Raw genomic sequence first — 25,454 nt, forward strand, 5'->3', positions numbered from 1 at the left:
AACTAATTTACACTCTCACCCAAAATATTTCTTGATGTAAAAATTACATAATTTTTACAATCTCAATAATTTTCATAATTTCCATAATTGGGAAAATACAAATTAAAATGTCAAATGTGAAATGCAAGGATGTGGAGCAACAGGAATTCATGTTCATTGCTGGTAGAAATACCAAGTTATATAGCCGCTTTGAAAAAGGTTTGATATTTTCTTCTAGAATTAAACGTAGTCTTACCATGTCATCCAGCAATCAAGTGCTTTAGTATTTACCCAAATGAGTATATTCACACAAAAAACCTAGATACAGATAGGTGTTTATAGCAGCTTTATTCACAATTGCTAAAACATGGAAGCAACCAGGATGTCCTTCAGTAGATACATAGGTAATAAACTGGATCACATCCAGAGAAAAATATTATTCAATGCTAAATAAATGAGCTGTCAAGCTGAGATATGAAGGAAATTTACCTGCCTGTTACTAAGCAGAAGAAGCCAGTATGAAAAGGCTACATACCTTATGATTCTGACAATATGACATTCTGGAAAAAAGCGAAACTATGGAGGTAGTAAAAACATTAGTGTTTGCCATTGTTTAGGGGAGAGGGTGGGATGCATAGATGGAGGATTTTTAGAGCAGTAAAACTAGTCTGCATGATACTGTAATTGCTGATCTAAGTGCTGACAGGAATAGGGTGTCAGATTTGGGGTTGATGAGAACAAAAAGATATGCCAGTGTCCAACAAGCATACGAAAACATGCTCAACATGATCAAATAAGGAAAATGGAAATCAAAACCACAATGAGACATCACCTCATACCCATTAGGATGGCCACTATCCAAATAATAAAAAATAGCATTAGTGAGACTATAGAAAGATCAAAATTCTTGTGCATTCTTGGTGGGACTGTAAAGTGGTTTAGCCATTATGGAAAGCAGTATGACCATTCCTCAAAAAATTAAAAATAGAATTATCCTATGATGTAGCAATGCTACTTTCAGATACATATCCAAAATAATTCAAGCAGAATCTTGAGATTTTTGCCTCCCCTTGTTCATTGCTACATTATTCACAATAGCTAAGAGGTGGAAGAACCCAAATGTCTATTAACAGATGATTGGATAAAGAAAATGTGGTATATACGTACAATGGAATATCATGCAGCCTTAAGGGGGAAGGAAATCCCATCACATGCTACCACATAGATGCTGTGGACTGAACATATTTTCCCAAAATTTATATGTTGACATTCCAACCCCCAACGTGATGGTATTTGTATGTGTGATAATTAGGTCAGGAGAGTAAAGCTTTCATGGATGGAATCAATGCCTTTATAAAAAGACAGGAGAGAGCTTGCTTTTTCTCTCCCTGTTCTCTACCATTTGAGGATACAAGGAGAAAATGGCCGTCAGCAAACCAGGAAGTGGGCCAGACACCACTTCTGCTGGCACGTTGAGCTTACACTTCCCAGCCTTCAGAACTAAGATAAATAAATGGCTGTTTAAGACACTCAGTGTGTAATGTGTTATAGCAGCCTGAACTGACTAAGACAATGGATTAACCTCGAGGACATCATGCTAAGCTAAATAAGCCAGTCAGGAAAGTACAACCATTGTAGGACTCAACTCATATGAATTATTTAAGGTAGTCAATATCATAGAAACAAATGTAGAAAGGTGCTTGCCGAGAGCTGGGGGGAGGGAGGAAGGAAGGAGAACAAGTGTTTAATGGATATAGTTTCTGGTTTTTGAGATTAAAAAAAGCTCTAAAGATCTGTTGTACAACCTTGTGAATAGCCTTAATACTATTTACCACAATAAAAACAATTAGAAAACAAACATGAGAAAATACAAATTGGTACAAACTAGTATTTGGATAAGGGTCCCTCTGAAGGCATTAGTGAAGGGGTAGAAAGAGGAAGAATGAGGTCTGAGCATTATAGAAAGGTTTTCTTTCTTTCTATTCTTTCTTCCTCATTTATTTGTTAATATAAGGATCTGAAACAATGCTATAATAACAATTTACTTAGTCTTAGTGGTGGAGTCATGTATCTATTATATAATTTTCTTAATTTATATGAATGTTTAAAGCTATTCATAATTAAAGTCATTTTTTTAAAGAAAAGATGTAATTGAATCTGAAGCAGTTCAGTCGATGTCTTCTTTGTCTCAAATGCAAAGTTATTGACACTCAATTCGCTGGGCTTCTGTCCTGCCCTGAAATGTTGTTCTCTTGAAGGAAGAATAATAAAATCAGAAATCGGCCGGGTGAGGTGGCTCACGCCTGTAATCCCAGCACTTTGGGAGGCCAAGGCGGGCGGATCACGAGGTCAGGAGATCAAGACCATCCTGGTTAACACAGTGAAACCCCGTCTCTACTAAAAATACAAAAAAATTAGCCTGGCATGGTGGCGGGCGCTTGTAGTCCCCGCTACTTAGGTGGCTGAGGCAGGAGAATGGTGTGAACCCGGGAGGCGGAGCTTGCAGTGAGCTGAGATCGTGACACTGCACTCCAGCCTGGTCGACAGAGCGAGACTCTGTCTCAAAAAATAAAAATAAAAATAAAATAAAAAATAAAATCAGAAATCAGTAAATCCTAGGTATTTGTGACTAGAAGTGTATTATCGAGCAAGTTTAAAGTAGTACAGTCAGTGAAGAACATCATATATCTGTTTCCATTTAGCTGTTTATTGAAGTTTCTGTGTATTAAGGTAAGATGATTAATTGTAAATGTCTACTTCCATAAATATACATAATATACAGCAATTGTGAAGAATAGGAAAACATGTGTGATCCACTGTTTTTTAAGACTTCTACTGTTCTAGTAATGTGTATTTACCCTGAGCTTGGAACACAAATTTACCCATTCTCTCTTGAAATTAATGCATTTCAAAATGGCTGCCTAAATTGGAGCATAGAACATTTTTCTCAGTGCAAATGACAGTCATCTCTGTGGAATTAAAATCTTTGTCTTAGACTAAAACTTTATTATCTAAATATGGAACAAACCAGCTTGGATGAGCATGTGCTAAAGTGAAAGAACTTGACATCCTGCTTTGGTTAAAGGAAAACTTTCATTGAAACTTTGACGAAATACGTCACTTTCCAGATGCCATTTTTGATATAGGACATACAAATAAAAAGTTTACATGCATCTTTTAATGCATTTTAATTATATATTTTTTTTCAGTACAATTATGTAAGTAAATTATGCTCTGAAATGGCACAACAAATTTAGCCATCAAATTAGAAGATTATTTTTAAGACCTTGTATTTAAACATTTTAAAAGGATGATTTTCAAAGAAATTTGTTCCATATATTCCACTGAGACATATAAAATATCCATCAACCTGGCCATTGAATGTTTTGCAGTTCTCAGCAAATTCCCTCAGAAGTGATTTTTATAATCTCATTATAGATTTATTTGAAAATAATTTTTCATCAAGGCTAGCGAATTTTTCTTTCTCTGATTCAAACTCTGTCCTTCAAGATCTTCAAAGTCATCGGCATTCAAAAATGATAAAATGTTTGTCTTTTTAATTTTTTTTCACATTTTATTATAACGTTGGATGCGTCAGATTTCTATGGAAGGTAATAACTTTCACCTCTAATTGGGTTCTTATTTTTGCTCAATGACTTAGACGTGAGTATATCCAACTGGATGTGAGATAAAGTTTCCAACCTGTTAGGATCTCCTTTTTTGTGTGTTGTTGTCATTGGCTTTCTATTTTAGGATAGAAAATATTTCTTTTTACATTTATTTTATTTTGATTGTTTAATTTTTTATTTTTTGTTTGGGTTGGGGGGTGGGAAGGTGGGGTCTTACTCTGTCACCCAGACCAGAGTGCAGTGGTGTGATCTCGGCTCACTGCAGCCTCAACCTCCCCAACTCAAGTGATTTTCTCACCTCAGCCTCCCACGTAGTTGGAACTACAGGTGTGGGCCACCATGCCCAGCTAATTTTTGTAGTTTTTTATTTTTGTAGAGATGAGGTTTCACCATGTTGCCCAGGCTAGTCTCAAAATCCTGAGCTCAAGTGATCCACCTGCCTTAGCCTCCCAAAGTGCTGGGATTATAGGTGTGAGCCACCACACCTGGTGAGAAAATATTTCTTATCCCTAAAAACTGACTCATCTTCTATGTTTTATATATCTGATCTCGGGGAATAGAATGCTCATTTACTTAACAATCTATTAATCATTTCAAACTCACCCCTATGGGATCAGAATACTACTTCCTTGGTCTTAATCTCTCATGTAGACTGAGCTGTATCTGGCAGCCTAATATTCCTGGTCTCTCTTCATCCTCTTATTCATTCCTTCCCAGAGGAAGGAAGAGCAACAATGGATTGGTGAGTTTTCAAGAAGAATCTGAGTATGCATGCCTGGTCCCTCACCTCCTCTTTTCTTTTTAATGTTTACTAGCTGAGGAAATATGAAATCTAGTCAACTCTTCCTTGCTATAGTTTCACACAGGGTAGCCTGGAAGACACAGTTCGGGGTCTTATTTCTGGGTTTCACATTTTAGAAGACCACTTGTCTACAGAAATAGGAAATTTTCTTCAGGATTAGCTATATCAATAAAAAGTTGATATTTTGATCTATCTTCAATCTTAGGTCTTAATTGCCTCTGCATTTGAGCTAAGAAATAAACTACTAGTAATTGGACTTTCCGCAGATTCCCAACAGCATGTCAATCCCCAGTCCTCCAGATACTGGACGTTTAGTATTGCTCAGATTTTTGCTCTTTCCTTTAAACCATCTCTGTTTTGGTTTATTAGTTGACTGGATTAAAGAAAGAGGTTAACTATTCTAACTATTATTTTTTTTCAGTGTTAGAGCAACCTACAATTCATGCTTCACACTGATGCCAAAAAGTACATCCTGAAATAGACATTTTATATCTTGTTATTTCTCCATATTTTTGTGTGTTTATTTCAGACTCCCAAGTTGATTTCAGCTGGCTCTTTATGGTATCTGTCTACTCTCCAGTTCCATATCTAATGAGTCAATCAGATGCATGCTTTATTATCATATCACAAGATATTATCGTGTTAAATTCTCACAGTATTTAAAATAAAAAAACAGTTTAATGTATTTCCATGCATTCACACAAGTTTTTTTCTCATTGCCCATAAAGACCTTGTATTCTTTTTCACCTAGCAAGATGAGCTCATCAACCTTTGAAAGTCAGTTTAAGCATCAGCTTGCCAAGGCATCTTATTTGACTCCCATCTGATATTTGGTTTTCCTCTGTTTTCTTTCAATACACTGTGAAATCTTCCATTTGTTATTTTATTCATTCATCCACTCTGGTATTCATTCATCCGTCTGTCCATCCATCCATCCATCCGTCCATCCATCCATCCATCCATCCATCCATCTATCCATCTATCCATCCATCCATCTGTCCATCTATCTGTCCATTTATTCACTTGTCAATGTCAGTATACCTACCATATGCCATGGTCTGTGAATTGTGCTATGGATGCAGGGATGAAAGATACCATTCTTGCTTCCCTGGAGTTATATCTTTACCATAAATTTATCCCAAATACCTGTAATGAAAGATACATCTGACTGCCTTGTCCACTAGATGTAAACTATTTAATGGCAGAGATGGCATATTTGACTTGTGTTCTGTGCAGAAAATGCACAAGGAGAGAAGGAAAGACACACACACAATACCTTTAAGGGTAAACAAACTTTATCCCACATAAATAGCAATGCAGATATAATAAGCAAATGATATAAGCAAATTAACATAAGCAAATTTATATAATAAGCAAATGATATAATAAGTAAATTGCAATGGGAAGGGGAGAAGGGAAAAATATATACATATTTACACTCACCAGACTATGGAGGATTCACCACCAAACTGGGAAGCAACAGCCTGGGCTCCAGAGTTGGACACTGCACTCACCAGACAATGGAGGATTCACCACTAGGCCCGGAAGCAGCGGCCTAGGCTGCAGAGTTGGCCAGTCGTCCATGCACAGAGGAGGAGAGGTCTCATGAAGCTTTGGAGGAGCCTGGGACCCTAGCTCTTTTTGTAATGAGTTGTTTGGCATGAGGTCCATTCACAAGGGTCCTTTGTGACTGGGCCCAAGGAACACAAAAACGTTGACTTGTTTTGTGACTGTCTGTTGTTTTTCAATAACTAACATATAGGAATAGATTGAAATAGAGATTTCTTCTAAACAACACTGGATGAAAGCCTGAAGGGGCTCACACAACCCGTTCTGGGACTTCGTGATCATTCTTTGTGTCCATGTTCAATTTAGTTCAGGTTTAATATTTAACTTTTTCTCCACAGCTTGGATTCCCTGCATCTACCACGTGTATGGCACAGACATGTTATCAATACATGTTTATTGAATAACTTATAAATCAGTCATCATCTATAAATGTCTTCCATCCTCAGTAATTTCAGAAATTGTAGTCTTGTATAAAATTTCTAGATGAGGATTTCAGGTTTGACTCTTTCCTGAAACCTTGAATTTTAAATAAGTGAAAATATGTTAAACAAAGATGAGGAGATGTTAGATTTATTGTAGCAGTGGAAGGACAAAGGTTATTTACCTAGTAAATTAGAAAGTTATTTAGATCTTTACTCTGGCTCTTAATTCCAGAATCTGAAACTCCCTTGGTTCCTGCTGATTCTCTAAGCCCTGGCCTTGGGCTTCCCATTGATTTGGTGAGCTCTGAATAGCTTTCCAGTAATTTCCATCTGTACCTTCATCATTTTTCATGATCAAAGATGTTTAATTATTTACTGTTACTAAAAACAAGAACCTCAATTTTATTTTAGCAGAGTAGCTGATACTACCCACTGTTCTCTATGATATTGTGAGGCATATTTAGAAAGCTTCATTGTGTAAAATCTCTAAAGAAGTAGAAAACCAGAAAACCTGCTAAATGATGCCTGTATATTATTTCTTATCAAGGTAATTTGCCAGCAGACCTCCCAACTCCACCAGAAACGTCAGTTCCTGTAACATTACCTCCACACAACTGCACAGACAATGAATTTGTCTGCAGGTCTGATGATCACTGCGTCGAAAAAATGCAGAAATGTGATTTTAAATATGACTGCCCTGACAAATCAGATGAAGCATCCTGTGGTAGGTGGATTCTTAAAATTTGTTTAAATATTGCCACAAAATAGAAAATACAAGTGTAATCTCTAAGTAGCACAGGCTAGCATCATAGTTAGATATTTTCAACAGGAGTTAGGGCAACTTCTAAATGTAACAGTTAGTCATACAGAAAATTGTAATGGAAGAATCAGAATGCATTTTCTGCCAGGCCCAGTAAGTGGTAAGTGTCTTTAGATTAATGTTTTGGATTCAAAACTATCGTTTTCACAAACTTTACTTGACTCTGGGAGTAGCATTTAGTAGCTCTTTCCATCCATTCCCTTTGATCTGTACTCCTGACACTATAAAATAGGGAATGTTTAGGGAGGTAGCTTTATAATACTGTCAAATTAATTCATTCAAATTTTGCCATTGCCAAAATGCACATTCAACATTAGTACTATTAAAATATGCAGAGTTCATGAGAAAACCTATCTTAATGCAAATGAGACTTTTATCCCCTGTGTCCTGGTTTTTACCTGCCAATTCAATGGTACCTGCCAATTCAGTGGCTTTTCCTAAATGGATCAAAGACAAACTATTTAATTTAAAAATGGACTTCTCAGCCAAAGATACAGTCTGAGAGGAGAAAAATTAATCTGTGTCTGAATGAGCAAAACATAAGATCAGAAGGGTAAACACTTTGAAATATCTTTCCCTTCCCTGTTCTTTATGGAGTAGCCTGTGAATTGACTGTACCATCATATTTCTCAAGTGTCTTGATAATATTAAGGGCTTACAACAGACAGATAACACGGAGAGAGTATTGAAACCCTTGTTTTATGTCAACCTTGTGAAGAAATTCTAGGACTTAAGAAATCCAGTGAGGTTCATATTTATTCTTTTAATCTAGAAAAAAAGGTTTTTTAATGTACAAATACACCACCAATTAACTATCTAATCTAGACTAAAAAAGTCATAAAATCAAAGCTGACTCACTTCGTGCATAAGATGATACAGTAATTAACTCAAGCTAGCCAGGGATTTATATCATGCATCACAGATGGAAAATAATACAATGGAAGGTGTGGTGGTGTTCAGACTTGCTCATCGGAAGGCATTCGAATCCCCTTATGATCTTATATACGTTGTAGTGTTTCTAAGAGTTTATACAAAACCTAATTAATTGCACAAAATGAGTATCTTTAGGGAATACTGAATTTCCTCTAAGTTCAACTTTGTCATTTTAGTCATGTCGTTTATGATTAGAGGGGAAGTTTTGATAAATTCTTTAAATGTCCTAAATGAGTGCCTACTATTAAGCTATTCTTAGTCAAATAGTTTCATAATTTTGAACAAATATAAATGAATTATTACCATTTTATTTATGAATAAACTGAGATATTGTCCCTTCCACCCTTTTCTAAGAAAAAATAGTATGACAAATCTGCCTGTAAACTATACAGATTTTCTAACTGATTTTGAAAATTGTGATTAAAAACACATAACATGGCCAGGTGCACTGGCGCACGCCTGTAATCAAAGCACTTTGCGGGTCCAAGGTGAGCAGATCAGTTGAGCCAAGGAGTTTGAGACGAGCTTGGCCAACATGGCAAAACCCCATCTCTACAAAAAGAATACACAAATTAGCAGGGTGTGGTGGCGTGTGCCTCTAAAAACAGCTACATAGCATGTTTATACAGATAGCGGTGTAGATATTTCCATGCTTATACAGACAGCGATGTACATATTTCCATGTTTATATAGATAGTGGTGTAGATATTTCCATGTTTATAGAGGTAGCGGTGTAGATATTTCCATGTTTATAGAGGGAGCGGTGTAGATATTTCCATGTTTATAGAGATGGCGGTGTAGATATTCCCATGTTTATATAGATAACGGTGTAGATAATTCCATGTTTATACAGATAGCAGTGTAGATATTCCCATGTTTATACAGATAGCAGTGTAGATAATTCCATGTTTATAGAGATGGCGGTGTAGATATTTCCATGTTTATAGAGAAGGCGGTGTAGATATTTCCATCTTTATAGAGATAGCGGTGTAGTTATTTCCATGTTTATAGAGATGGCGGTGTAGATATTTCCATGTTTATACAGATAGCGGTGTAGATATTTCCATGTTTATACAGATGGCGGTGTAGGTATTTCCAAGATTATACAGATGGCGGTGTAGATATTTCCATGTTTATACAGATGGCGGTGTAGATATTTCAATGTTTACAGACATAGCTGTGTGGATAATTCCATGTTTCTAGAGATGGCATTGTAGATATCACCATGTTGATAGAGACGGCGTTGTAGATATTTCCATGGTTATAGAGATGGCGGTGTAGATATTTCCATGTTTATAGAGATGGCAGTGTAGATATTTCCATGTTTATACAGACGGCGGTGTAGATATTTCCGTGTTTATACAGATAGCGGTGTAGATATTTCCATGTTTATAGAGATGGCAGTGTAGATATTTCCATATTTATACAGACGGCGGTGTAGATATTTCCGTGTTTATACAGATAGCGGTGTAGATATTTCCATGTTTATAGAGACGGCGGTGTAGATATTTCCATGTTTATAGAGATGGCGGTTTAGATATTTCCATGTTTATAGAGACAGCGGTGTAAATCTTTACATGTTTATAGAGATAGCGGTGTAGATATTTCCATGTTTATAGAGACAGCGGTGTAGATATTTCCACGTTTATACAGATAGCGGTGTAAATGTTTACAAGTTTATAGAGATAGCGTTGTAGATATTTCCATGTTTATACAGATAGCGGTGTAGATATTTCCATATTTATACAGAGAGCGGTGTAGATATTCCCATGTTTAAACAGAGAGCGGTGTAGATATTTCCATGTTTATACAGAGAGCGGTGTAGTAATTTCCATGTTTATACAGATAGCGGTGGAGATATATCCATGTTTATTCAGATAGCAGTGTAGATATTTCCATGTTTACAGAGACAGCGGTGTAGATATTTCCATGTTTATACAGATAGCAGTGTAGATATATCCATGTTTACAAGACAGCGGTGTAGCTATTTCCATGTTTATAGAGGTAGCGGTGTAGATATTTCCATGTTTATAGAGGTAGCGGTGTAGATATTTTCATGTTTATACAGACAGCGGTGTTGATATTTCCATGTTTATAGAGATAGCAGTGTAGATATTTCCATTTTATACAGATAGCGGTGTAGATATTTCCATGTTTATACAGGTAGCGGTGTAGATATTTCCAAGTTTGTAGAGATAGCGGTCTAGATATTTCCATGTTTACACAGGTAGCGGCGTAGGCATTTCCATGTTTATACACATAGCGGTGTAGATGTTTCCATGTTCCTACAGGTAGCACTGTAGATATTTCCATGTTTCTACAGATAGCAATGTACATATTTCCATGTTTATACAGATAGCGGTGTAGATATTTCCATGTTTATAGAGGTAGCGGTGTAGATATTTCCATGTTTATAGAGGGAGCGGTGTGGATATTTCCATGTTTTTACAGATGGCGGTGTAGATATTTCCATGTTCATAGAGATAGCGGTGTAGATATTTCCATGTTTATAGAGATAGCGGTGTAGATATTTCCATGTTTATACAGATAGCGGTGTAGATATTTCCATATTTATACAGATAGCGGTGTAGATATTTCCATGTTTGTACAGATAGCGGTGTAGATATTTCCTTGTTTATACAGATAGCGGTGTAGATATTTACATGTTTATACAGATATCGGTGTAAATATTTATGTGTTTATACAGATATCGGTGTAGAAATTTACATGTTTATACAGATATCTGTGTAGATATTTCTGTGTTTATACAGATATCTATGAAAATATATGTTCATACAGATATCTGTATTAATAATATTTACATCTTTATACAGATATCTGTATAAATATGTACATATTTATACAGATATCTGTGTAAATAATATTTGTATGTTTATACAGAAGACTGTATAAATATTTATATGTTTATACAGATAACTATAAATATGTATATGTTTATATAAATATCTGTATAAATACTTATATATTTATACAGATTTCTGTGTAAATATTAATGTTTATACAGATATGTGTATAAATATTTACATGTTTATGCAGATATCAGTATAAATATTTTCATGTTTATACAGATATCAGTATAAATATTTTCATGTTTATACAGATATCAGTATAAATATTTTCATGTTTATACAGATATCAGTATAAATACTTATATCTTTAAACAGATAGCAGTATAAATACTTATATGTTTATACAGACAGCGGTATAAATACTTATACGTTTATACAGTCAGCGGTATAAATACTTATATGTTTATTCAGACAGCGGTATAAACACTTATATGTTTATACAGATAGCGGTATAAACACTAACATGTTTATACAGATAGCGGTATAAATACATGTTTATATAGATAGTGTTATAAATATTTACATGTTTATACAGATAGCGGTATCAATATTTACATGTTTATACAGATAGCCGTATTGGTATTCACAAGTTTATACAGATAGCGGCATAAGTATTTACATGTTTATAAAGATAGCGGTATGAATATTTACATGTTTATACAGATAGCGGTATAAAAATTTACATGATTATACAGATAGCGGTATAAATATTTACATGTTTAAACAGATAGCGGTATAAATATCTACATGTTTATACAGACAGCGCTGTAAATATTTACATGTTTATACAGTTAGTCGTGTAAATATTCATATGTTTATTCAGATAGCGGTGTAAATATTTTCATGTTTATACAGATAGCGGTGTAAGTATTTACATGTTTATACAGATTGCGGTGTATTGACATGTTTATGCAGATAGCGGTGTAAATACATGTTTATACAGATATCGCTGTAAATATTTACGTGTTTATACAGATAACGGTGTAAATATTTACGTGTTTATGCAGACATCGGTGTAAATATTTAAGTGTTTATGCAGATATGTGTGTAAATATTTACATGTTTATACAGATATCTGTGAAAATATTTGTACGTTTATACAGATATCTGAGAAAATATATGTTCATACAGATATCTGTATGTTTATATGTTTATACAGGTATCTGTATAAATAATATTTACATGGATATACAGATATCTGTATAAATAATATTTACATGTTTATTCAGATACCTCTATATTTACATCTTTATACAGATATCTGTATAAATAACATTTGTATGTTTATACAGATGACTGTACAAATAATGTTTATATATTTATACAGATAACTATATTTATATGTTTATACAAATATCTGTATAAATACTTATGTTTATACAGATTTCTGTGTAAATATTTATGTTTATACATATATGTGTATAAATGTATGTTTATGCAGATAGCGGTATAAATATGTTTATGTTTATACAATTATCGGTATAAATACTTATATCTTTATAGAGATAGCGGTATAAATACATATATGTTTATAGAGACAGCGGTATGAATACTTACATGTTCATACAGACTGCGGTATAAATACTTGTATGTTTATACAGACAGCGGTATAAATACATGTTTATACAGACAGCGGTATAAACACATGATTATACAAACAATGGTGTAAATACTAACATTTTTATACAGATAGCAGTATAAATAGTTACATGTTTATACAGATAACGGTATAAATACATGTTTATACAGTTAGCGGTGTGAATATTTACATGTTTATACAGATAACGGTGAAAATATTTACATGTTTATACAGATAGTGGTGTAAATATCTACATGTTTATACAGATAGCGGTGTGAATATTTACAGGTTTATACAGATAGCGGTGAAAATATTTACATGTATATACAGATAGCGGTGTAAATACCTACATGTTTATACAGATCACGGTGTGAATATTTACATGTTTATACAGATAGCGGTGTAGATATTTACATGTTTATATAGATAACGGTGTTGATATTTACCTGTTTGTACAGATAGCGGTGTAGATATTTACATGTTTATACAGGTGGCTGTGTAGATATTTCCATGTTTATACAGATAGCAGTGTAGATATTTCCATGTTTATACAGAAAGCAGTGTAGATATTTCCATGTTTATACAGATAGAAGGGTTGATATTTCCATATATATACACATAGCGGTGTAGATATTTTCATATTTATACAGATACCATTGTAGATATTTCCAAGTTTATACAGATAGCGGTGTAGATATTTCCATGTTTATACAGATAGCGGGGTTATTTCCATGTTTATACAGATAGCGGTGTAGATATTTTCATGTTTATACAGATACCGTTGTAGATATTTCCAAGTTTATACAGATAGCGGTGTAGATATTTCCATGTTTATACAGATAGCGGTGTAGATATTTCCATGTTTATACACATGGCGGTGTAGGTATTTCCATGATTATACAGATGGTGGTGTAGATATTTCCATGTTTATACAGATGGCGGTGTAGGTATTTCCATGTTTATAGACATAGCTGTGTGGAAATTTCCATGTTTATAGAGATGGCATTGTAGATATTACCATGTTGATAGAGACGGCGTTGTAGATATTTCCATGTTTATAGAGATGGTGGTGTAGATATTTCCATGTTTATAGAGATGGGGTGTAGATATTTCCATGTTTATACAGACGGTGTTGTAGATATTTCCATGTGTATACAGATGGCGGTGTAGATATTTCCATGTTCATACAGATGGCGGTGTGGAGATATCCATGTTTACAGAGATGGCGGTGTAGATATTTCCATGTTTATACAGATGGTGGTGTATATATTTCCATGTATGTAGTGACGGCGGTGCAGATATTTAGATGTTTATACAGATGGCGGTGTAGATATTTCCATGTTTATAGGGACGGCCGTGTAGATATTTCCATGTTTATAGAGATGTCAGTGTAGATATTTTCATGTTTATAGAGATAGCGTTGTAAATATATCCATGTTTATAGAGACAGTGGTGTAGATATGTACATGCTTATAGAGATAGCGATTTAGATATTTCCATGTTTATACAGATAGCGGTGTAAATGTTTTCATGTTTATAGAGATAGCAGTGTAGATATTCCATGTTTATAGAGACTACGGTGTAGATAATTCCACGTTTATTAAGATCGCGGTGTAGATAATTCCACGTTCATAGAGATAGCAGTGTAGATATTTCCATGTTTATACAGATAGCGGAGTAGATATTTCCATGTTTACAGAGATAGCGGTGTAGATATTTCCATTTTTATACAGATAGCGATGTGGATATTTCCATGTTTACAAGATAACGGTGTAGATATTTCCATGTATATAGAGATAGCGGTGTAGATATTTCCATGTTTATAGAGATAGCGGTGTAGATATTTCCATGATTATAGAGATAGCGGTGTAGATATTTCCATGTTTATACAGATAGCAGTGTAGATATTTCCATGTTTTTACGGGTAGCGGTGTAGATATTTCCGTTTTTATAGAGATAGCTGTGTAGATATTTCTATGTTTATACAGGTAGCAGTGTAGACATTTCCAAGTTTATACCGGTAGCGGTTTGGATATTTCCATGTTAATACAGGTAGCGGTGTAGAAATTTCCATGTTCATACAGGTAACGGTGTAGATATTTCTATGTTCATACAGATAGCGATGTACATGTTTCCATGTTTATACGGGTAGCGGTGTAGATATTTCCATGTTTATAGAGGGAGCGGTGTAGATATTTCCATGTTTATACAGATCACGGTGTAGGTATATCCATGTTTATACAGATAGCGGTGTAGACAATTCCATGTTTATACAGATAGCGGTGTAGATATTTGGCTGTTTATACAGATAGCGGTGTAGATAATTCCATGTTATTAGAGATGGCGGTGTAGATATTTCCATGTTTATACAGATGGCGTTGTAGATATTTCCATGTTTATAGACTTAGCTGTGTGGGTATTTCTATGTTTATAGAGATGGCATTGTAGATATTACCATGTTGATAGAGACGGCGTTGTAGATATTTGCATGGTTATAGAGATGGCGTTGTAGATATTTCCATGTTTATAGAGATGGCGGTGTAGATATTTCCATGTTTATACAGTCGGCGGTGTAGATAATTCCGTGTTTATACACATGGCGGTGTAGATATTTGCATGTTTATAGAGATGGCGGTGTAGATATTTCCATGTTTATACAGATGGCGGTGTAGATATTTCCATGTTTACAGAGGCAGCGGTGTAGGTATTTCCATGTTTACAGAGGCAGCGGTGTAGATATTTGCATGTTTATAGGGACGGCAGTGTAGATATTTCCAGCTTTATAGAGATGGCGGTGTGAATATTTCCATGTTTATCGAGATGGCGGAGTAGTTATTTTCATGTTTATAGAGATAGCGGTGCAAATGTATCCATGTTTATAGAGAGATTGGTGTAGATATGTCTATGTTTATAGAGATAGCAGTTTAGATATTTCCATGTTTATAGAGACAGCGGTGTAAATGTTTACATGTTTATAGAGGTAGCAGTGTAGATATTTCCACGTTTATACAGATAGCGGTGTAAATGTTTACAAGTTTATAGTGATAGCGGTGCAGATATTTCCATGTTTATACAGGTAGTGGTGTAGATATTTCCAGGTTTATACAGATAGCGGTGTGGGTATTTCCATGTTTGTACAGGTAGTGGTGTGGATATTTCCATGTTCCCACAAGAAACGGTGTAGATATTTCCATGTTTATACAGATAGCAGTGTAGATATTTCCATGTTTGTACAGATAGCGGTGTAGATATTTCCATGTTTGTACAGGTAGCGGTGTAGTTATTTCCATGTTTGTACAGGAAGCGGTGTAGATATTTCCATGTTTATGCAGATAGCGTTGTAGATATTTCCATGTTTATACAGATAGCAGTGTAGATATTTCCATGTTTATGCAGATAGCGGTGTAAATATTTACATGTTTATACAGATATTGGTGTAAATATTTACGTGTTTATACAGATATCGGTGTAAATATTTACATGTTTATACAGATATCTGTGTAAATATTTCTGTGTTTATACAGTTATCTGCAAAAATATATGTTCATACAGATATCTGTATGTTGATATTGTTATACAGATATCTGAATTAATAATATTTACATGTTTATACAGATATCTGCATAAATATTTACATGTTTATTCAGATATCTGTATAAATATTTACATGTTTATACAGATATCTGTATAAATAATATTTGTATGTTTATACAGATGACTGTATAAATATTTGTATGTTTATACAGATAACTATAAATATGTATATGTTTATATAAATATCTGTATAAGTACTTATATGTTTATACAGATTTCTGTGTACGTGTTTATATGTTTATACAGATATGTGTATAAATATTTATATGTTTATACAGATATCAGTATAAATATTTTCATGTTTATACTGATATCGGTATAAATACTTATATCTTTAAACATATAGCAGTATAAATACTTATATGTTTATACAGTCAGCAGTATACTTTTATGTGTATGCATGCAGCGGTATAAACACTTACATGTTTATACAGATAGCGTTATAAACACTAACATGTTTATACAGATAGCGGTATAAATACAGGTTTATATAGATAGCGGTATAAATATTTAAATGTTTATACAGATAGTGGTATCAATATTTACATGTTTATACAGAGAGCGGTATAGGTATTCACATGTTTATACAGATAGCTGTAGAAGTATTTACATGTTTATAAAGATAGCGATATAAATACATGTTTATACAGATAGCGGTTTAAATATTTACATGATTATACAGATAGCGGTATAAATATTTACATATTTAAACAGATAGCGGTATAAATATCTACATGTTTATACTGACAGCGCTGTAAATATTTATATATTTATACAGATAGCCGTGTAAATATTTATATGTTTATTCAGATAGTGGTGTAAATATTTACATGTTTATACGGATAGCGGTGTAAGTCTTTACATGTTTATACAGATAGCGGTATAAATATTTACATGTTTATACAGATATCGGTGTAAATATTTACGTGTTTATGCAGATATGTGTGTAAATATTTACGTGTTTATACAGATATCTGTGAAAATATTTCTATGTTTATACAGATATCTGTGAAAATATATGTTCATACAGATATCAGTATGTTTATATGTTTATACAGATATCTGTATAAATAATATTTACATGGATATACAGATATCTGTATAAATAATATTTGCATGTTTATACAGATATCTCTATAAATATTTACATGTTTATACAGATATCTGTATAAATAAGGTTTGTATGTTCATACAGATGACTGTACAAATAATGTTTATATATTTATACAGATAACTATAAATATTTATATGTTTATACAAATATCTGTATAAATACTTATATGCTTACACAGATTTCTGTGTAAATATTTATATATTTATACATATATGTATAAATATATGTTTATGCAGATAGCGGTATAAATATTTTTATGTTTATACAATTATCGGTATAAATACTCATATCTTTATAGAGATAGCGGTATAAATACATATATGTTTATAGAGACAGCGGTATGAATACTTATACGTTTATACAGACTGCAGTATAAATACTTGTATGTTTATACAGACAGCGGTATAAATACATGTTTATACAGACAGCGGTATAAATACATGTTTATACAGACAGTGGAATAAATACTTAGTTTATAGAGATAGCGGTATAAATACATGTTTATACAGAGAGCGGAATAAATACATGTTTATACAGATAGCGGTATAAATACTAACATGTTTATACAGATAGCAGTATAAATAGTTACATGTTTATACAGATAACGGTATAAATAAATGTTCATACAGATAGCGGTGTTAATATTTACATGTTTATACAGATCACGGTGAAAATATTTACATGTTTATACAGATAGCCGTGTAAATATCTACATGTTTATACAGATAACGGTGTGAATATTTACATGTTTATACAGATAGCAGTGAAAATATTTACATGTATATACAGATAGCGGTGTAAATACCTACATGTTTATACAGAGAGCGGTGTGAATACTTACATGTTTATACAGATAGCTGTGTAGATATTTACAGGTTTATACAGATTACGATGTAGATATTTACCTGTTTGTACAGATAGCGGTGTAGATATTTACATGTTTATACAGGTAGTGGTGTAGATATTTCCATGTTTATACAGACAGCAGTGTAGATATTTCCATGTTGATACAGATAGCGGTGTAGATATTTACATGTTTGTACAAATAGCGATGTAGATATTTACATCTTTATACAGATAGCGGTGTCGATATTAAAATGTTTACATACATAGCTGTGTATTCACATGTTTATACAGATATCAGTGTAAATATTTACATCTTTATAAAGATACCTGTGTAGATATTTACATGTTTATACAGATAGCAGTGTAGATATTTCCATGTTTATACAGATAGCAGTGTAGACATTTCCATGTTTATACAGACAGTGGTGTAGATATTTCCATGTTTATACAGATAGCAGTGTAGATATTTCCATGTTTATACAGATAGCAGTGTAGATATTTCCATCTTTATACAGATTGCGGTGTAGATATTTCCATGTTTATACAGATGGCGGTGTAGGTATTTCCATGATTATACAGATGGTGGTGTACGTATTTCCATGTTTATACAGATGGCGGTGTAGATATTTCCATGTTTATAGACATAGCTCTGTGGATATTTCCATGTTTATAGAGATGGCATTGTAGATATTTGCATGTTGATAGAGATGGCGTTGTAGGTATTTCCATGTTTATAGAGATGGTGGTGTAGATATTTCCATGTTTATAGAGATGGGCTTGTAGATATTTCCATGTTTATACAGACGGTGATGTAGATATTTCCAGGTTTATGGAGATGGCAGTGTAGATATTTCCATGTTTACTGAGATGGCGGTGTAGGTATTTCCATGTTTATACAGATGGTGGTGTAGATATTTCCATGTTTGTAGAGACGGCGGTGTAGATATTTCTATGTTTATAGGGATAGCGGTGTAGGTATTTCCATATTTATACAGATAGCGGTGTACATATTCCCATGTTTATACAGATAGCGGTGTAGATATTTCCATGTTTATACAGATAGCGGTGTAGATATTTCCATGTTTATACAGATAGCAGTGGAGATATTTCCATGTTTATTCAGATAGCGGTGTAGATATTTCCATGTTTACAGAGATAGCTGTGTAGATATTTCCATGTTTATACAGTTAGCGGTGTAGATAGTTCCATGTTTAATAGATAGCGGTGTAAATATTTCCATGTATATAAAGATAGCGGTGTAGATATTTCCATGTTTAGGGAGATAGCGGTGTGGCTATTTCCATGTTTATACAGATAGCAGTGTAGATACTTCCATGTTTTTATAGGTAGCGGTGTAGATATTTCCATGTTTGTAGAGACGGCGGTGTAGATATTTCCATGTTTATACAGATGGTGGTGTAGATATTTCCATGTTTATAGGGAAGGCAGTGTAGATATTTCCATGTTTATAGAGATGGTGGTGTGAATATTTCCATGTTTATAGAGATGGCGGTGCAGATATTTTCATATTGATAGAGATAGCGGTGTAAATATATCCATGTTTATAGAGACAGTGGTGTAGATATGTCCATGTCTATAGAGATAGCGGTTTAGATATTTCCATGTTTATAGAGACAGCGGTGTAAATGTTTACATGTTTATAGAGATAGCGGTGTAGATATTTCCATGTTTATAGAGACTACGGTGTAGATAATTCCACGTTTATACTGATCGTGGTGTAAATGTTAACATGTTTATGGAGATAGCGGTGTAGATATTTCCATGTTTATAGAGATAGCGGTTTAGGTATTTCCATATTTATACAGATAGCAGTGTACATACTCCCATGTTTATACAGATAGCGGTGTAGATATTTCCATGTTTATACAAATAGCGGTGTAGATATTTCCATGTTTATACAGAGAGCAGTGGAGATATTTCCATGTTTATTCAGATGGCGGTGTAGATAGTTCCATGTTTACAAGATAGCGTTGTAGATATTTCCATGTATATAGATATAGTGGTGTAGATATTTCCATGTTTATGGAGATAGCGGTGTGGATATTTCCATGTTTATACAGATAGCAGTGTAGATACTTCCATGTTTTTACAGGTAGCGGTGTCGATATTTCCATGTTGATAGAGATAGCTGTGTAGATATTTCCATGTTTATACAGGGAGCCGTGTAGACATTTCCATGTTTATTCAGGTAGCGGTGTGGATATTTCCATGTTTATACAGGTAGTGGTGTAGAGATTTCCATGTTTATACAGATAGTGATGTACATGTTTCCATGTTTATATGGATAGCGGTGTAGATATTTCCATGTTTATACAGATAGCGGTGTTGATAATTCCATGTTTATAAAGATAGCAGTGTAGATGTTTCCATGTTTATACAGGTAGCGGTGTAGATATTTCCATGTTTATACAGATAGCGGTGAAGTTATTTCCATGTTTGTATAGATAGCGGTGTAGATATTTCCTTGTTTGTACAGATAGCGGTGCAAATATTTACATGTTTATAAAGATATCGGTGTAAATATTTACGTGTTTATAAAGATATCTGTATAAATATTTCTGTGTTTATACAGATATCTGTGAAAATATATGTTCATACACATATCTGTATGTTTACATGTTCATACAGATATTTGTGTAAATAATATTTACATGTTTATACAGATATCTGTATAAATATTTACATGTTTATACAGATATCTTTATAAATATTTACATGTTTATACAGATATCTTTATACATATTTACATGTTTATACAGATATCTGTTTGAATAATATTTGTATGTTTATACAGATGACTGTATAAATACTATTTATATTTTTATACAGATAACTATAAATATTTATAAGTTTATAGAAATATCTGTATAAATACTTATATGTTTATACAGATTTCTGTGTAAATATTTATATGTTTATACAGATATCTGTATAAATATTTTTATGTTTATACAGGTATCGGTATAAATATTTTCATGTTTATACAGATATCGGTATAAATACTTATATCTTTAAAGAGATAGCGGTATAATTACTTATATATTTCTACAGACAGCAGTATAAATAGTTATATGTTTATACAGTCAGCGATGTAAATACTTATATGTTTATACTGGCAGCAGTATAAATACTTAAATGTTTATACAGACAGCGGTATAAACACTTACATATTTATACAGATAGCGTTATATACACTAACATGCTTATACAGATAGCGGTATGAATACTTACATGTTTATACAGATAGCGGTATAAATACAGGTTTATACAGATACGGCTATCAATATTTACATGTTTATACAGATAGCGGTATAGGTATTCACATGTTTATACAGATAGCTGTACAAGTATTTACATGTTTATAAAAATAGCGGTATAAATATTTACATGTTTATACAGATAGCGGTTTAAATATTTACATGATTATACAGATAGCGGTATAAATATTTACATGTTTAAACAGATAGCGGTGTAGATATTTCCATGTTTTTGCAGATGGCGGTGTAGGTATTTCCATGTTTATAGAGATGGCGGTGTAGATTTTCCATGTTTATAGAGATGGCGTTGTAGATATTTCCATGTTTATACAGATGGCGGTGTAGATATTTCCATGTTTATACAGATGGCGGTGTAGATATTTCCATGTTTATAGAGATGGCGATGTAGATATTTCCATGTTTATACAGATAGCGGTGTAGACATTTCTATGTTTCCAGAGAGAGCGGTGTAGATATTTCCGTGTTTCTAAAGATAGCGGTGTAGATATTTCCATGTTTATAGAGATAGCGGTGTAGATATTTCCTTGTTTATACAGATAGCGGTGTAGACATTTCCATGTTTCCAGAGAGAGCGGTGTAGATATTTCCGTGTTTCTAAAGATAGCGGTGTAGATATTTCCATGTTTATAGAGATATCGGTGTAGATATTTCCTGGTTTATGCATATGGCGGTGTAGATATTTCCATGTTTACAGAGATAGCAGTGTAGATATTTCCATGTTTATGGAGACGGTGCTGTAGATATTTCCACGCTTATGCAGATGGCGCTGTAGATATTTCCATATTTATAGAGATGGCGGTGTAGTTATTTCCATGTTTATAGAGATAGCGGTGTAGATATTTCCATGTTTATACAGATGGCGGTGTAGATATTTCCATGTTTGTAGAGATAGTGGTGTAGATAATTCCATGTTTATACAGACGGCGTTGTAGATATTTACATGTTTATAAAGATGGCGGTGTAGATATTTCCAGGTTTGTAGAGATGGCGGTGCAGATATTTCCATGTTTATTCAGATAGCGGTGTAGATATTTCCATGTTCATCCGGATGGCGGTGTAGGTATTTCCATGTTTATAGAGATGGCGGTGTAGATATTTCCATGTTTATAGAGATATCAGTGTAGATATTTCCATGTTTTTACAGTTGGCGTTGTAGATATTTTCATGTTTACACTGATAGCGGTGTATATATTTCCATGTTTATACAGATAGCGATGTACATATTTCCATGTTTATACAGATGGCGGTGTTGATATTTCCACGTTTATTCAGATAGCAGTGTAGTTATTACCATGTTTATAGAGATAGCGGTGTAGATATTTCCACATTTATACAGATAGCGATGTAGATATTTCCATGTTTATGGAGATAGCGGTGCGGATATTTGCAGAATTATAAAGATGGCAGTGTAGATATTTGCACGTTTATACACAGTGGTGAAGATATTTCCATGTTTTTACAGATAACGGTGTAGGTATTTCCATGTCTATACGGATAGCGGTGTAGATATTTCCATGTCTATACAGATAGCGGTGTAGATATTTCCATGTTTATACAGATAGCAGTGTAGACATTTCTATGTTTCCAGAGAGAGCGGTGTAGATATTTCCGTGTTTCTAAAGATAGCGGTGTAGATATTTCCATGTTTATACAGATAGCGGTGTAGATATTTCCTGGTTTATGCAGATGGCGGTGTAGGTATTTCCATGTTTACAGAGATAGCAGTGTAGATATTTCCATGTTTATGGAGACAGTGCTGTAGATATTTCCACGCTTATACAGATGGCGCTGTAGATATTTCCATATTTATAGAGATGGCGGTGTAGGTATTTCCATGTTTATAGAGATAGCGGTGTAGATATTTCCATGTTTATACAGATGGCGTTGTAGATATTTCCATGTTTGTAGAGATAGTGGTGTAGATAATTCCATGTTTATACAGACGGCGTTGTAGATATTTACATGTTTATAAAGATGGCGGTGTAGATATTTCCAGGTTTGTAGAGATGGCGGTGCAGATATTTCCATGTTTATTCAGGTAGTGGTGTAGATATTTCCACGTTTATAGAGGTAGTGTCTTAGATATTTCCATGTTTATAGAGATGGCGGTGTAGATATTTCCATGTTTATAGAGATATCGGTGTAGATATTTCCATGTTTTTACAGTTGGCGGTGTAGATATTTTCATGTTTACACTGATAGCGGTGTATATATTTCCATGTTTATACAGATAGCGATGTACATATTTCCATGTTTATACAGATGGCGGTGTTGATATTTCCACGTTTATTCAGATAGCAGTGTAGTTTTTACCATGTTTATAGAGATCTCGGTGTAGATATTTCCACATTTATACAGATAGCGATGTAGATATTTCCATGTTTATGGAGATAGCGGTGTGGATATTTGCAGAATTATACAGATGGCAGTGTAGATATTTGCACGTTTATACACATGGTGAAGATATTTCCATGTTTTTGCAGATAACGGTGTAGGTATTTCCATGTCTATACGGATAGCGGTGTAGATATTTCCATGTCTATACAGATAGCGGTGTAGATATTTCCATGTTTATACAGATGGCGGTGTAGATATTTTCATGTTTATAGAGATGGCAGTGTAGATATTTCCTTGTTTATACTGATGGCGGTGTAGATATTTCCATGTTTGTACAGATAGCAGTGTAGATTTTTCCCTGTTTATACAGATAGCTGTGTAGATATTTCCATCTTTGTAGAGATAGCGGTGTACATATTTACACGTTTATACAGATAGCGGTGTAGATATTTCCATGTTTACACAGATAGCGGTGTAGATATTTCCATGTTTATAGAGATAGCAGTGTAGATATTTCCTTGTTTATTCAGATTGCGGTGTAGGTATTTCCATCTTCATACAGATAGCGTTGTAGATATTTCCATGTTTATAGAGACAGCGGTGTAGATATTCCGATGTTTATACTGATAGTGGTGTAGATATTTCCACCTTTATAAAGATAGCACTGCAGTTATTTCCATGTTTAAAGAGATAGCGGTGGAGATATTCCCATGTTTATGCAGATAGCAGTGTAGATATTTCCCTGTTTATAGAGATAGCAGTGTAGATATTTCCATGTTTATACCGATGGTGTTGTAGATATTTCCATGTTGATACAGATGGCGGTGTAGGTATTTCCAAGTTTATAGAGATGGCGGTGAAGATATTTCCATGTTTATACAGATCCCTGTGTAGAAATTTCCATGTTTATACAGATAGCGGTGTAGATATTTCTACGTTAACAGAGATAGCGGTGTAGATATTTCCATGTTTATAGAGATAGCGGTGTAGATATTTCCATGTTGGTACAGATGGCGGTGTAGGTACTTCCAAGTTTATAGAGATGGCGGTGAAGATATTTCCATGTTTATACAGATCCCTGTGTAGATATTTCCATGGTTATGGAGATGGCGGTGTAGATATTTCCATGTTTATACAGATAGCGGTGTAGATTTTTCTACGTTAACAGAGATAGCGGTGTAGATATTTCCATGTTTATAGAGATAGCGGTGTAGATATATCCATGTTTATACAGATATCAGTGTAGGTATTTCCATCTTTACAGAGATAGTGGTGTAGATATATCCTTGTTTATACAGAGATCAGTGTAGATATTTCCACATTTATACAGGTAGCGCTGTAGATATTTCCATGTTTATATAGCTAGCGGTGTGGTTATTTCCATGTTTATACAGATAGCGGTGTAGATATTTCCATGTTTATACATATGGCGGTGTAGATATTTCCATGTTTATAGAGATGGCAGTGTAGATATTTCCTTGTTTATTCAGATGGCGCTGCAGGTATTTCCATGTTTATACAGATGCCGCTGTAGATATTTCCATGTTTGTACAGATAGCGGTGTAGATTTTTCCATGTTTATACAGATAGCCTTGTAGATATTTCCATATTTATAGAGATAACCGTGTAGATATTTCCATGTTTATACAGATAGCGGTGTC

The 25,454-nt window shown here is 33.7% G+C and overlaps 1 protein-coding gene across 1 annotated transcript in view; it reads left to right on the forward strand.

Moving 5' to 3' along the window:
* The window catches only part of LOC129137991 (MAM and LDL-receptor class A domain-containing protein 1-like), a 53,133-nt gene extending 44,384 nt beyond the window's left edge, over positions 1-8,749 (forward strand). Inside the window, exon 3 of the mRNA XM_054672881.2 lies at positions 6,949-8,749. Coding sequence (XP_054528856.1) covers positions 6,949-7,169 — 221 coding nt within the window. The 3' untranslated portion in view covers positions 7,170-8,749. The remainder of the gene's footprint in view (positions 1-6,948) is intronic.
* Positions 8,750-25,454: the final 16,705 nt, after the last annotated feature.

Source organism: Pan troglodytes, chromosome 20 (assembly GCF_028858775.2).
Source record: "Pan troglodytes isolate AG18354 chromosome 20, NHGRI_mPanTro3-v2.0_pri, whole genome shotgun sequence".
NCBI lineage: Eukaryota > Metazoa > Chordata > Mammalia > Primates > Hominidae > Pan > Pan troglodytes.